Source organism: Camelus dromedarius, chromosome 7 (assembly GCF_036321535.1).
Source record: "Camelus dromedarius isolate mCamDro1 chromosome 7, mCamDro1.pat, whole genome shotgun sequence".
NCBI lineage: Eukaryota > Metazoa > Chordata > Mammalia > Artiodactyla > Camelidae > Camelus > Camelus dromedarius.
Window position 1 is genome coordinate 83,983,371 of NC_087442.1, and position 13,885 is coordinate 83,997,255.

At 49.2% G+C, this 13,885-nt stretch overlaps 1 protein-coding gene, 1 long non-coding RNA gene and 1 other non-coding gene across 5 annotated transcripts in view; 1 reads left to right on the forward strand and 2 right to left on the reverse strand.

Annotated features, from left to right (window-relative positions):
- Positions 1-1,574: 1,574 nt before the first annotated feature.
- LOC105095712 (uncharacterized) lies at positions 1,575-5,135 on the reverse strand. The gene is made up of 5 exons (XR_837770.3): positions 4,983-5,135; positions 4,597-4,645; positions 2,428-2,627; positions 1,830-1,933; positions 1,575-1,707 (listed from the first exon to the last, which is right to left on the reverse strand). It is a non-coding gene; the product is annotated as an uncharacterized LOC105095712 (long non-coding RNA).
- On the reverse strand, positions 3,953-4,084 carry LOC116154181 (small nucleolar RNA SNORA9). Its single transcript, XR_004138061.1, has one exon. It is a non-coding gene; the product is annotated as a small nucleolar RNA SNORA9 (small nucleolar RNA).
- Positions 5,136-11,718: 6,583 nt separating the features above from the next.
- The window catches only part of CCM2 (CCM2 scaffold protein), a 56,006-nt gene continuing 53,839 nt past the window's right edge, over positions 11,719-13,885 (forward strand). Inside the window, exon 1 of one of the 3 annotated variants that reach the window (XM_031454573.2) lies at positions 11,719-11,866. In XM_031454573.2, the coding sequence (XP_031310433.2) occupies positions 11,837-11,866 (30 nt within the window). In that variant the 5' untranslated portion in view covers positions 11,719-11,836. The remainder of the gene's footprint in view (positions 11,867-13,885) is intronic. The other 2 variants (XM_031454576.2, XM_031454574.2) reach the window with 2 other exon arrangements.

The window sequence follows — 13,885 nt, forward strand, 5'->3', positions numbered from 1 at the left end:
TGCACAAAGCATTGCACCCGTTGCCTCCTGTATCACATGAGGCTGATGACGTCACATCGAAAGTCCTTCCCCTTCCTGGGTCTGGCTGGACCTCTGTGCCCAGGTCGGTTCTCTGCCTTGTCTCAGGCAGGACAAATGGCGGCCTTCTTTGCAGCTTCCCCAGGGAACGGTCTGACAAGTTGGGGCAGTGACTGGTGGAGCGGGTGGATGAGGGCGGGACAGCAGGGAGGAGCCCCTGGGGGCTGAGGGTAGCAGTTTCACTCTCATTATCTCATCTAGGCTGATTTCAAGATGCCTCCCTTTCCCGGTCCCTGCAGTGGCCTCCCCCACTGGCTCCCCTTGCTCATGCCACCGACCTTTGGGGCAGGTCCCCAGCCCTTCTTAGCTCTCCTACCATAACTGTACCATTTTAGGGTTTGCTTTTAAAATCTATTTTTGCTTCATCTCAGGGCATACATTGTTGGGTTAGTTGCAGGGAAGGGGTCCACCAAGGTGGCCTGGAGGGGCATGGACCCACGAGGGCCACATGGCTCATCCTGAAGTGCCTGTGAGGAGCTGCTCTGAGGCCACCTCTCATGCTCATCTGCCGGGGGGCTGTCAGGTTTTCCCCAGTATCCGGTTCTGAGCTGTGAGGCTTTTTGCCCCTGCCCCCTCAGGGTAATTTTATAGCTGTGGTGACTCAGAGTGTGGGTCCCTTTGGGTACTTTTCCATTAACTATGTCAGTAAGAAACTGAACGTAAGAGTGGCTCACTGAGAAGTAAGCCAGAAAGAGAAAGAAAAATACCGTATGATATCACTCATATGTGGAAGCTAAAAAAAAAGACGAACTTAAATATAAAACAGAAACAGACTCAGACATAGAATACAAACTTGTGGTTGCCGGGGGGGGGGGGGGGGAGGGTGGGAAGGGATAGACTAGGAGTTTGAAATTTGTCAATACTGACAGCTATATAGAGAATAGATAAATAAGTGTATACTGTATAGCACGGGGAAACATACAAGATCTTGTGGTAGCTCACGGTGAAAAAGAATGTGAATGAATGTATATTCATGTATGACTGAAAAATTGTGCTCTACACCAGAAATTGACTCAACATTGTAAATCGACTGTAACTCAATAAAATTTTTTTAAAGTGATCTCTGCCATTTAGATGAGGAAAAAAAAGTGGTTCACTGAATCTTTTCTGGCTCAGTTAGCCTTGGCTGGCCTGCTGACATTAAGCTAAATCAGCTAAACTCACTCACTGAATTATGAGCAGTTATTTATCAAATGAAATAGACTGAGGGTGCATCACTCATCCTAAAGGTATCAATCCACACTTTGGTCTCAATACTATGGTGCGTACCCAAGTCTAACCCACACTGGTGAGGGGGACAAGAGGCACAGAAGTCCATCAAGCCAATGGAACCCACCCCAGGATCTCAAGGTCAAGCACCCACTCTGCAGTTTACAAAGCAGTAAGAATGGGAGACATCCTCAGGCTCCCTAAAACTTGGCTGAAATTCCTTGAAGGGAAGGGTCTTCCCCCCTTTTGTATCTAACATATGGAAAAAAGAAACAGGCTGGACTGAATTATACATTTAAAGCCATTTTATTAAATATTAAAAGTAACCATATATTCTCATTCAGATGCCAGAGGGGCCTGAGTCCTGAAGTACAGCGAGGATCCTTATTCTGGAAGCAGACGGCATGCATGGCACCAAACCTGAGGTCAGAGAATGTCAGTCAGACGTGCACACCTGGCCCTGAGCCACCCGCACCTTAGCCTGGGCCAAGAATCAGAAATTCCTGACTCGTCCTGGCAGGGGAGCAAGTGAGGATTCAAACCTGCTCAGAGAACTGAAGCGCAAAGGCCTGGGTTCAAGTTCTGCTGCACGGTCACCAGGTGTGCCAACATGGGCAGGTCACAACATCAGCTTCCACTTCCTCAGCTGCAGAAACAAGGAAATTAGAAACAATCAGGAGGCGTGCTGTGAAAACTAAGTGACGTAAGGATACAGCCAGGGACTGTTACAGTTCCCAAGTGCTACCGAGGGGCAATAAACAGAATGGAACCTGGGTGCACACTCCTCACTCCACTGTGAGCTAAGTGGCCTCTCTGACAGACTTACCAACAGCCAGGCTGACACACTACTGACCTAGGAGATTCTCAGGGAAAGGGCTGTGGGTTGAATCCAAAACCACAAAGGCAATCAAACTGCCGTGCCAAAGAACCAGGACCCCACAAGTCTAGACACTAGACAACCATCTATCCACAAAATAGTCTCATGAACTTGAAGGCAATTAACCTTTCTGGGACTCAGTCACTGACTTACAATATGGAAGGTAAGAATAAGCTGATGGCTTTGTGCTTATGGAAAATGAACATATAAAACGGAAGTGTAGTGAAGAGATTTGCTAGGCCAGACTCTTCCTGCCTACTTACCACTGCAGATCCCATGAACAACTTGTCAGCCACTGAAGGGATTCTCTCTCAGGTCTCTTCTAGCTCAGACATCCTGAGATTTCTGCTGCTGAAACACCTGTCATGTACTGGGGCAGGAACACAGAGCATAGTCTGCTGCGGAAGCCACGCCTGTCAGGAACCGGGAAAGGTGACATGGTAGCCCGTCAGCCACATGGATGCTATAGGAGACATGTGGCAAAAAACAGCTGATTATTCACAACAGCAGCAGCAAAGCAACAGTGTTTCCCACCGGCCCCAACTCCTACAGGGTGACACAAGGGGAGCCAGAAGGCACCCGCTCCGGGCAGCACTACAGGACAGTACAGGGAAAACCAAGTCTACAGCAGACAGCGGGCAAGCCTGCGCTCTGCTCTGCGGTTCTACCTCGTATTTCCCAAAGCTGTCTGCTATTCGAAGGTCTCTGAAAAGAACGCCTGGGGCAAAGGGCAGACGGCGCCTTGCTCCTAGGACTGCAGAAACAGGAGACTCACAAAAGTGTCTCCTGACGACAGCCCCAGGAGGCTGGTGTGTTTAGCATCTGCACTTGGACTGAAGAGATTCAATTCTGCTAGAAGCCCCAACCTTCAAGGGATAATGTGCGGTGTGACACAGAAATCAGGAGCACAGGAGCTGCGCTGACCTCCAATGACCATGCTGGCCGCTCTCTCCGTCCCAGCATATCCCTGACTGCACCCAACAGCCCTTACACAAAGGCAAGGCCCATTCCCCTCTGACCCAAACTTCCCACCTGCTTCTAGATTCCATTCCTCCCTCCTGGTCTAGCATTCTGGAAGAGAGCGCAGGCTGCAGGGCTGGAGAGGCCTCACACCTGACCCCAGCCTACAAGTCACTGGCTGGCAACCCTGCTCACATGATTCTGAATGGACCTCTCTCATCTGTACTGGACCTAAGAGTGCCTTTCAGTAGTCCTCAAAGATTTAAAGTGGGTTAAGAATTAAGTGTGGCACAAAACAAGAGTTCAACCAAATCAGTACCCTCTTCTCCCACGAGGTCTTCCTTTATCAACGCACCCTCCACCAGCTCCTGGGGTACTCAGCCTTGCTACAGAACTTAGCCTCCAGTTCTCATTGGCTTACCTGCTATCTGTAAATATTCTGTATAGTCAGCCCCTCTTGGCAGGACTCATCATTCCTTTCTATTCTTTATTCCCTGCTGCTGGTCCACCTCCACCTTTACCACTCCCTCTGAACTCCAATTTCAACTTCTATAAAGCTTTAAAGGATATTATAAAATAAAATTTCCAACAATCTTGTAACACAGCAAACACTCAAAGTCCAAAACAACTTCTGCAAAATTACCAGTGTTCTATAACCTGCACAGTCAAATAAAGTCTCCACTTGCCAAATGTGGCTATTGAGCATCTAAACTGTGGTTAGTGTGAACGAAAAACTCAATTCTAAATTTAACCATGTGAATCAAGTGGTCACCACATCAGACAGTACAGACCTGTACACTGCCAAGCACACCACGGAAGGGAGCAAGCAATTGTCTGAAATTTCTATAACCTTGCTCTGGATGAAGCAGGGCAAGGCCTCAAACCGTTTCAAAATTTTCTTGCAAGCACTGTAGGAATGCACAGGGTCACCACAGACCCAAGCACGCTGGAGGCTTGCAGGTCACGCTCCTCTAAGTCCGTAAAGTACGCCTACTGAGCACCAGCCCCGAGGTCGGAAGCTGGGAGAAGAGATCGTGGGGTTGAATTAGGCCTACTTGAGTTTCTTACGGGAGCCCATGGACACAGGTAACTCACAGACAGTAGGAAGGGATGGACTACGAACAGCAATCCGTTCCAAAGGGCCTAGGGAATGAGGGAAAGGGCCTTGGAGGCGGCCTTATCAAGTAGTGAAGAGGGTTAAGAATTTACTTTACTCCTTATAATTCCAGAGCAGAACTTCCTAAAATTACAAGACCACAGAAATATCCTTATCGTCATTATCATTACACAAAATCGCCCTTTCTTCCATCGCGTTCTTAGTATGTAGGCTACAGTTCAGAAAATAGTTCGGAACTGAAGGCCAAGACACAAAAATAGATTCGGAAAGGATTTTCCCCGTGAAATAATGGTGGAGAAGAACAGCAGGCCCAGTTCTGGGAGTGGTGAGCTGGGGCCCAGGTAGCGTCACTTACCAGTGCATCTTACAGAGGATCTGCTGCGGAGGAGTCGAGGGTGGTCCACCTGGAGGAAAGACGCGGTCAGCTCAAGCCAGGCCTTGAGTCTCCCTCCTAGTTCTCGCCCCTTGGGAGGCCATACCCACGACCCCATCCCGCCTAGCGCTGCCCGCCAAGGCCACACGTATACTACGAACCGGACCCTCAGAAGCTCGGTTAGAGCCATGGTCCCGAGTCCCCTCCAACCGCAGAATGGAACGGCTCAGGCCAAGGGCCCCTAATCGCGCCCTACTCGACCGAAGGGGCCACGCGTGGGACATTTGCGGGCGGCGCGCCCACTCCCATTGGGCCGGACACCCGGCACCTCGCACCCCAGCAGGACCCCGAGGCCCTACGACCTTCACCTGGCTTCAGCAGGCGGCAGGCACGGCCTAGGACCCTCGATGGCCCCGGATGACGACGACAACACCTAGGAGAGACCTCACCATAGCCGCCAGCCATGCCTACTGCCGAGCACGCCCCGCGCTCGCGTCATCACGCCGCCTGCCGGCAGACGCACGCAGCGTCACGTGACTCGCGGCCCCGGCAAATGACGTCATGCGGGAGGGGCCGAGGGGAGGCTTGAAGCGAGGTAGTTGTGCCGCTCGGTTGCGCCCCGTGAGGACGGGAGCGGAAGTCCGGTAAAGAAGTGGAAGCAGGGCGTCCCTGCTACCCCTGGGCTTGGATAGGGTACCCCGGAAGGCGAGGAAGCGGGCCCTGGAAAGGAACAGGAGGACGGGAGCCAAGCCGGGAGCTGGGCGCCGGCAGGCCCGGGCAGGCGGAAGGCCGCTGGGTCCTTCCTGTTGAAAATAGGGAAGACACCCCCTTGACTTTCAGAATTGCATTCTCTGCCCTTCCAAATAAATGTAAATTCCTAATGGCTAAATAAGCCTACGGCTAGTCTCATAACTCAGGAATGTTTCCCAAGGGCCTGGGAACCCTCTTTCTGAAATGTTACTGTCAAGGGAGAGAAACCCCGATCTCCCTTGGGAGATGCCTGAGGTTAAGGGCCCACTTGTCGCCTGACTCCAAATTGCGCAACCTACGGGTTATGTGAACTTAGCTATGTAGAAGAGCGGAGTTTCCTTTCGTCTTTGCATCCCTTTAGTCGCTCAACTGTGATGCACATTATGGTTTAGTGCTTACACGATAAAAAAAAATTGTTTTCTTCTCCCAGAGGTTTTCTGAGTTGGGAGGGAATTTTAGTATTATTTATATTTCTCCCACACTGGGTGAGAAAAGCACTTTGGAAGGTACTGAGATTAGAAAGGGTGTGGCTTGTTGGAGATCCACTTAAGTATTAACAGGATTGTAGAGTCTTCTCCATAAGGAGAGATGGATAAAAACTACACATTCAAGGGTTTTGAATATCAGACTAGGAAGGCAAGAACTTGGTTCTGTAAGTACAGAAAAGCAGAGCAGTACTTGAAATTCATCTTTTATATAGAGCAATTCTTAAATACATTAAAGCGATTTATAGTATACAAATCTCATTGTTTTGTTAAATTTCCTCAGACAAGTAAGGCAGGAACATTGCTTCCAGATTGCTAACATGGAACCTAACATCCACCGAAAGAGATTAAGTGGCTTGCTCAAGATCTCAGAGGGCTAAGGGCTTGATACAGGTTGTTTTAGCTTAAAGTTCACTGCTTTCTCCATTCTGTCCCTCTGCCATGAGATAATCAAAGAGAACCAGGAAGGTAAATGGTTATGGAGGATCAGAGTGTGGGCTTGAGGGTGTAGGTATCTATGTGTGACCAAAAAAAGTGGGCTCTCCAAGGGCTGAAAGAGAGAAAGGCTTTTTTTTTTTTTTTTTTTTTTTGAAATGCTAACCAACAAATCACTAGAGAGGGGAATAAGCTCTGTGGATACTTATCCAAGTAAGAAGAAAGGATGCCAAAACTCATCTGACTGCTACCTCATAATAAAATAAGATGTCTTAGTCCTGTGAATGAGAAATTATTTTCTTGATCAACTATTTTAAAATTACATTTAATTCAGGTTACATTTTCAGGTATCAAATATTTCAAACATAAAAATACAGGGAATAGTGCAAATATCTTTCATACATACCCAGATTTAGGAAAACTTGAACAAATGGAAATGCCTGTATGTTTGACCAGGAAAATTAACACCATAAATAGGTCGGTTCTTCCTGTAAATGTAATGTGATCCCAGTGATAGTATCAATATGTTTTTTTTAACTAGTCAAGTTGATTCTAAAGTTCTCATGGAAGAAATCAATGAACTAGCGTTGCTAGAATATTTGACAAGAATAACGTTGGAGAACTAACCCCATCATATGTTAAAACTTATTAAAGACCTATAGTAAATGCAGTTGTATGGTTCAGAACCTGAAGGGAAAGTAGCCATCAAATCAATATTCATTCTTCTTTTCATCCTTACCAGGCAGCAGCAGCAGCAGCATGTGATTATATGATTAAAAATCACATAATCAAAGCTCAATTGCATTATACTAGGAGGCTGCATGAGACTGGCACAAAGAGAGAGACTTGTCTTCTTAACTACTTATCAGAATATTGAAAAGAACTTTCTCCAAAATCACATCTCAAAAGAGTAACTCCCATTATTCTTCCAAGCCAATTAGAATGTATGCCTGGAAAGAAAAGTAGCAATTTGGCTCTGAAAGAATATATAGAAAGGGGCAAGGAGGTATCAAAGCAGGGCTGACAAGGTTTCTTTCACTGGGGGTCCACAGGGTGGCTCTACTTTGGAGGGGTCATTATGACTTAGCATTGGTTTGGTCTTTTATCATTTGCAAGCCTGGAAACTGAATGTTATAAATCCTTATAAAAGTATATAACGATATTATAAATCCTTATAAAAATGGGATATTATAAATCATTGACAATTCACTCGAATCAACTCTAAAGAAATTCTTTTCTTCACCAATTAAGTCAACATTGGATTTATCATGTGCACAGTGTGGTATGAAGTGTTGCATGGCATATGTCCAAGAACAACTCAGAGACATCTAGTTAGTTATCTGCTAGCTGTGTCCACGTAATGGCAGCACCTTTCCATCTCAGTCTGAAGTGTGCATCATTTCTCTCATTAGAACTCAGATACAAAGTGGAACCCCAACTCCCGAGTCCTTATCTTTAAAGGAGCTTACAGTCTAGTACAAGAAATGTCCTAACGTGGTTAACTCTAGCATCAGAGATACATGAATAAAGTGCTCTGGGGGCTGCAGAAGGAAAAAACTGCATCCAAAGATTTAGTGAAAGAAGCGATACAGAGAAACCAGGCATCCAGCAAAGCTTGTTTCATTCACCTGCTGTAACAAGGGAGCACCCCAGTGGGTTCTGGGCTGCTTCTCATTATGAGAGCAGAAATGGGGTTTTGTAATATTTGGGATTGCACTAAATAATTCTGAGGACGGGAGGGGGAAGTGAGGATCAGCTTTAGATTGTTGCTTCCATTTACTGCAGATGGTTAAATAATTGGGCCTCAGTCATTTTTGTTCATGAGGTGGGGCCACAGATCAGGCTAAAGAAGTTACTGGTAACAAAGCAGTAATCAGGCAAAAAAAAAAAAAAAAAAAAAAAGGAGGCTGTTAGGACACTTTACAGCCGAGCTGTGTGACCTTGGGAGAAATACTATTTTCTGTTACTGTTGTAGCTGGCCTTATATCTGTAATGAAAGACTGCATATACAAAGGGATAATGGCCTGACCATTCATAAAAATAGAATTCTGACCCACAACCAGCAGCAACCAGCCCAGGGAACCAACCCCTTCTCTACAGTAGCCAGCCCAGGAAGCTGGCTGCTGTAAGTCAGACTTAGGGGAAGTCAGACTGCTGTCCCTAGTGACAATCCAGGAAGCCAAACAATAACCTCTGTATCAATCCAAACAAGCCAAATGGCCAGAGCTTGGTTAATAACTGACAGCTTCCCTAATTTGTTCCCACTTCTAAATTAGGACCAACCAGAGAAAGCCATACACACTCCCCCAACCAATCACATGGGACACCCCACTTCTAGTTAACTCACCTCTAACTTCCCCAGGCCCACAACCCCTACTTTTTTACTAGGAAACCCCCACTCCTCTACTTGCCTTTGGGTCTCTGCCAAATGCAAGTGATGGTGGCCGACTCCCACTATAGCCAGTTCTCAACAAAGAGCCTTTGCCAGTTCTCATTTAGTTGGTCTTCTTCTATTTCCAAATTATCACTATTTGATTATTAGTAGGCAGAACTTTACTTGAAGCCTGGACTTGGGTATGGGGTGATGAGGCAAAGGCAGTCCAATGGGTAGGAGCAGCCTGAGGAGAGTCAGCGTAGGGTCGGGTCATGAAATAATAGAGAATACATATATTGGTCTTCGCCCCTGGTTCCTGGTACAGAGCTCCCACATCCCTTGAAATTTCCTGGGTGAAAGGAATGTCTTTGTTCTAATGAGGCGGCTCTGGGTGGGCTCCTGGATGGTTCCCGGATGGAAGCTGGTCACCAGAAAGACCATGATTCGGAACCTGGAATTTTCAGCTCCCCCACCTCCAGAGAGGAACTGGAGTTCATAACTGGTCGTGCCCACATGACGAAGCCTCCATAAAATTCCAATAGAATGGGGTCCAGAGATCTGGATCGGTGAACACATGGAGGTGCTGGGAGAGTGGTGTGGTCAGAAGAGAGCAAGGAAGCTCTGCAGGAAGGGGTCTTCCCATATACATTGCCCTAGGCATCTCTTTTCTCTGGGTGTTTATCTGTGCCCTTTATCATATTCTTTGATAATAAACTCATAAACAGTAAGTAAACTGTCTTCCTGAGTTCTGTGAGCCATTCTAGCAAATTAATTGAACTGGAGGAGGGGGTCATGGGAACCTTCAGTTTATAGCTGATTGGTCACAGGCACAGGGAACAACCTGGACTTTCGATTGGCATCTGAAGCAGGGGGGGCAGGACAGTCTTGTGGGACTGAGCCCTTAACGGGTGGCATCTGGTGCTGTCTCCAGGAGATATTGTCAGGGTTGAGTTAAAGTGTAGGACATACAGCTGGTGTCGAAGAATTGCTTGGTGTGGGCTAAGTGCTCACACATCTGGTGTCAGAAGTGTGCGTGTGGTGGAAGTGTGAGAGCAAAGGAGAAATACAGGAGTAGAGCGATTTTTTCCCCCTTAAACACAGGCTAAGGGAAGTTTCAGTAGCATCATGTATAGCATTACAGAATAAGTATGGAAAGGTACGTGAATGTAAGACCTTCACTGTCTGGCCTCTGTTGTGTGAATGGTGGGAGAATAGGTATCTCATGCACTACATTTGTCTGTGAATGTGGCCAGCAATATTGTTGCAGGAGGTAGATTGAAAAGTCATTTCCCACACCTATGCTTTACATGCCAAAGGGACTGGAATACCTAATGCCTTTGGGGAGTGCTAGAAACCAATTATTTCCTTGGTATCTGTATGTGATAGGAGCCAATCAGGGGACAGAAACACAGTGCAGGGAAGGTTTAATATAAAGAATTATTAAGTATAACAGAGGATTAGGGTTACAAGGGATTGGCTATTAAAAGTGAAGAGAACTCTGAAGAACACAAGAATAGTAGATAGAAGGAGCAGCTACTATTCTGAGGGCCGAGATAAAGCCTCCAGGGAAGAACCCATCCCCCTCCCAGGACTGAGGTCCAGACTTGCTGGAGGGAGAGTAGCTACAGCTCGACAAATGGCAGCGCAGTCCTGGCAGAACGCGCTGCAAGTCCACCCTCTAGAGTGCAGGGAAAGCTGTTCGTGGGGAAGTGTCTTGCCAAAGCACTCTGATATAAAACTTCCCAATTCTGGTGCTGGAGGAATCTATTGGCTGCTGTGTTCTGCCGGGTGTTTCGGAGAGCCCAGAGTCGGAGAAGTAACCCTTAAGATGGGGAGGTGAGCGCTTCAGAGGCGTTTGTCTGCAGGTGCCTGCCAAGAAAGGAACCGGGCAGCAAAGCCCCTTCCTCCTGCACTGCCTCCCAGAAGTTTTTACAGGCAAAGCTTTACTCTGGGCCATCTGGCAAAGGAGGACTGCTCACATCTATGAGAAATGAGTGAACATAGAGCTGAGAGACAACACATTGATCAGTACAGGATACAATACTCTAAAAAAAAAATCCATTGAGATGAATATTTGTTTGGTGTCCGTTTACATTCCTTAAGCTGTGCTATAAGGTTCTTACTGGCAGCTTAAGTTTATTGGCAAAGTAGTGGCCTGCTACTGCTGACTCAAATTTGGGCAAACCACTCCTTGGGACCTCATCTGCAAAAGGTGGCAGTTATTTCTAGGTGACTGTTAAGGTTCTACGTTTTATTCTGATAGGGTCCGGATATGCTCGCTGTTGAATTTAGATTTTCATGACGTGTTGGTCTAAGGAAGGCTGACATTGGAACAGAGGAAGTCTTAGAAAAAGACTAGCTGCAGAAAAGAAGAGCAAAAGCAGAAAAGGGAGATGTCGTGCCCCCTTTCCCTGCAACCCCCGCCACCCCCGCCACCCCCGCCTTCGCCTTCCCGCCTACACCTTCCCGCAGGCCCCGCCCACCTCCTCCCACCGGCACCTCCCGTCCACAGCCCCGCCCCCACCGACCGCCACGCCCCTTCTAGCCAGCCCCGCCCTCCCTTCCCACAGGACCCCCTCTGAAAGCCCCACACCCCCCTCCTCTTCCCATCCCCACCTTCCCCACAGGGCCCACCTCTCCCTCCGGCCCCGCCCTCCGTCTCCTGTCGGCCTGAGCTCCGTCTCTCTGAGCGCGAAGCAGGCTGGGAAGTTGGCTGCCCTAAAGATGGCGGCAGAATTGAAAAGCTGGACCCACTCCCGCGGTTCTGGGGCAGGGGGCGGGCTGGAGGCGGGGCAGGCGTGTTTCGGCCCTCCCTGAAGGGCGTGGGGCGGGAAAGGGGTGCTACAGACGCGCTCCCGAGGCCCTGAAGGGGCGGGCAGGGTAGGCGCGTTCTCGTCCTCTCAGAAGGCTTGGGGGCGGGGCGTGTGGGCTGAGGGGGCGTGCGCATGCGGGGCGGGGCGTGCTCGCGGGGGCGGGGCCGCGCCCTCGGCCCGGAAGTGCGGGGTGCGGGGTGCGGGGTGCTGGGCGCGGACGGCCCCTGGCGGCCGCGGGCGGAGACTGCGGCCAGGCGGGCGGCGCTGGAGCGGCGGCGGCCGCGGGGCCCGTGCGAGCATGTAGCAGCCGCGGGCGGCGCGGGGCTCCCGGGGCGGGCCTGGCCGCGGGGGCCGCTCGCGGCGACATGGAGGAGGAAGGCAAGAAGGGCAAGAAGGTGAGCGCGCGGGGTGCGTCCTCACGAGGGCGGGGGCAGGCTGGACCCCTGACCGAGGCAGGGGGAAGGCGGTGGGGCTGGAGCTTGGGGGGACAAGGGAGGGTCCCTCGGGGCTACCCGTTGGTCAGCCGGTGCGGGGCGTGGGAAAGTCTACTTGGGGAGGTCCGCCGAGGGGCGTTCTGATTTGGGAGGTCCAGGGCGGGAGTCTGGCGTGTGGACTCCAGTGTGGGGAGGCCAGGCGTGGGGAGGTCCTGGGCGGGAGTCCGGCGTGGGGAGGCCCGGCAAGGAGAGGTCCGAAGTGGGGGTCGGGGTGGGGAGGCCGGGGGTGGGAAGTCCGGCGTGGGGAGGCCTGGCGGCGCACACAGTTGGAGGAGAGAGTGGCGGGCAGACCGGGGCCCCGGGGTGGACGGCGCACGGTCAGGCCCGGGACAGCGTTGCGGGAGTCGGTCTCTGAGGATGGAGTAGGAGGCGAGCCCCTGGACAATGGGGTTAGGTGGTCCTTTGCCGGCTGGGCGCCCGGGGGAGGAAGGAGCCACGCCTTTCCGCCCCTTCCGGTCAGTGACTCCCCCCAAACCCAGGCTCTCCACATGGCCTTCCCTGAGGGTCAGTGACCAGGGACCGCAGAGGAGCTGGCCCGGGTTATGGGCCAGAAAGTTTTCCAGGGTTGGTACCTTAGAGAAAATGGGGTGTAAGTAAGGTTAAGGCAGAAACATTTGCTGCTTAGTTGACTTCAATTTGGGGCCATCAAGTAAAAGCAAAAACTGTGCTTCCAGGTGCAGCCCGTGCAGGTTGAGTTTTGCTCCACCTAATACAAGCTGAGTGATTTCAGTGACATTACATTTGGCAGTTGGATTTAGGACGTAGTTCAAGAGGCTCCTTAGTCTATGTAGTTTAAAAAAATGTGGCTTTAATTACAGGCTACAGAAATTGATAAAGAAACCCAACATTTTAAGGAGACAAATAACCATGTGAGATAAGCTATCATTAAAATGGAAAATGGGCTTCAGTGAAATGTATCTTTTTTCAAATACAAGGTTTATCGTCTAAGTGTCTTACCTGTTTTTCGTTTAAATAAATGTGTGTGCACTTTTAATGCACAAGTTTAAGAGAGACCTTGATAAATCCTGTTATCTTCTGCTCTTTGAGTCAGCTGTGTCTTTCAGTTGGTGGTTACTCATTACAGGGTGCCCCGTTTTAAAGAGGTATTTGAAATGAAATGTAACCAGGTGGTCTCCAGGGGGCTGTGTAGTGCTTCTCTCCTTTCTTTACTGGTTGTTTTATTATGTTATTAATATGCATGTCTCATTTAAGTGCAGTATCAGGTGCGGTTGCCTACAAAGATGGTTTAAGTCTGGAAAACAGCTGGAGAAAGTGATTTAGCCTGCAAGCGTGAGACCACAACGGGATGCTGCCCACCAAAAAGGGGGAAAGCTGAGTTTCATGTTTCTACTAAAGCTCCGTCCTTCCCTGTCATCATAGTCAGGTGGATCAGGACCCTTAAAGGAGATGGCCTGTCACCAGTGCTCTTGGCTGCCAGAGTTCTATAGATTAGCTAACTCACACCTAGCAAGGGGCCAAACCTAGCTACACAGTATCTTCCATAATCAGTCCAAACAGTGCCTCCTACGGAGAGTTACTCCTTTCAAGTTGAGGGCTAGCCTGTGACGGGGAAGCATGAGAATGACTGAATTTCTTCTAGAGCCTTCTACAGGCTTTCATTGAAACATCTGAACATTCAGCGGTATTAGAGAGAGAAGTGGTAAGACATCCTCGAGCTTTTGGAATATAAATGAAAAACAAGTAAAACTCAAGACTTTTATGGGTGGGGGGTGGCAGTGGAAAGATTTAGGCCTAGAGAAGGTTAATACATTTCATTGTTTGTATTAGAGGAGGTAATCAGTTGCTTAAGCCAGGAGTTTTATGTTTTCTCTGTATTCTGCCACTGCCCTAGCTCATTTTCCCACTGGCAGGCTAGGCAGCTCTGGGGCATGGATTCCTATCCAGGCCACGACTTAGCAC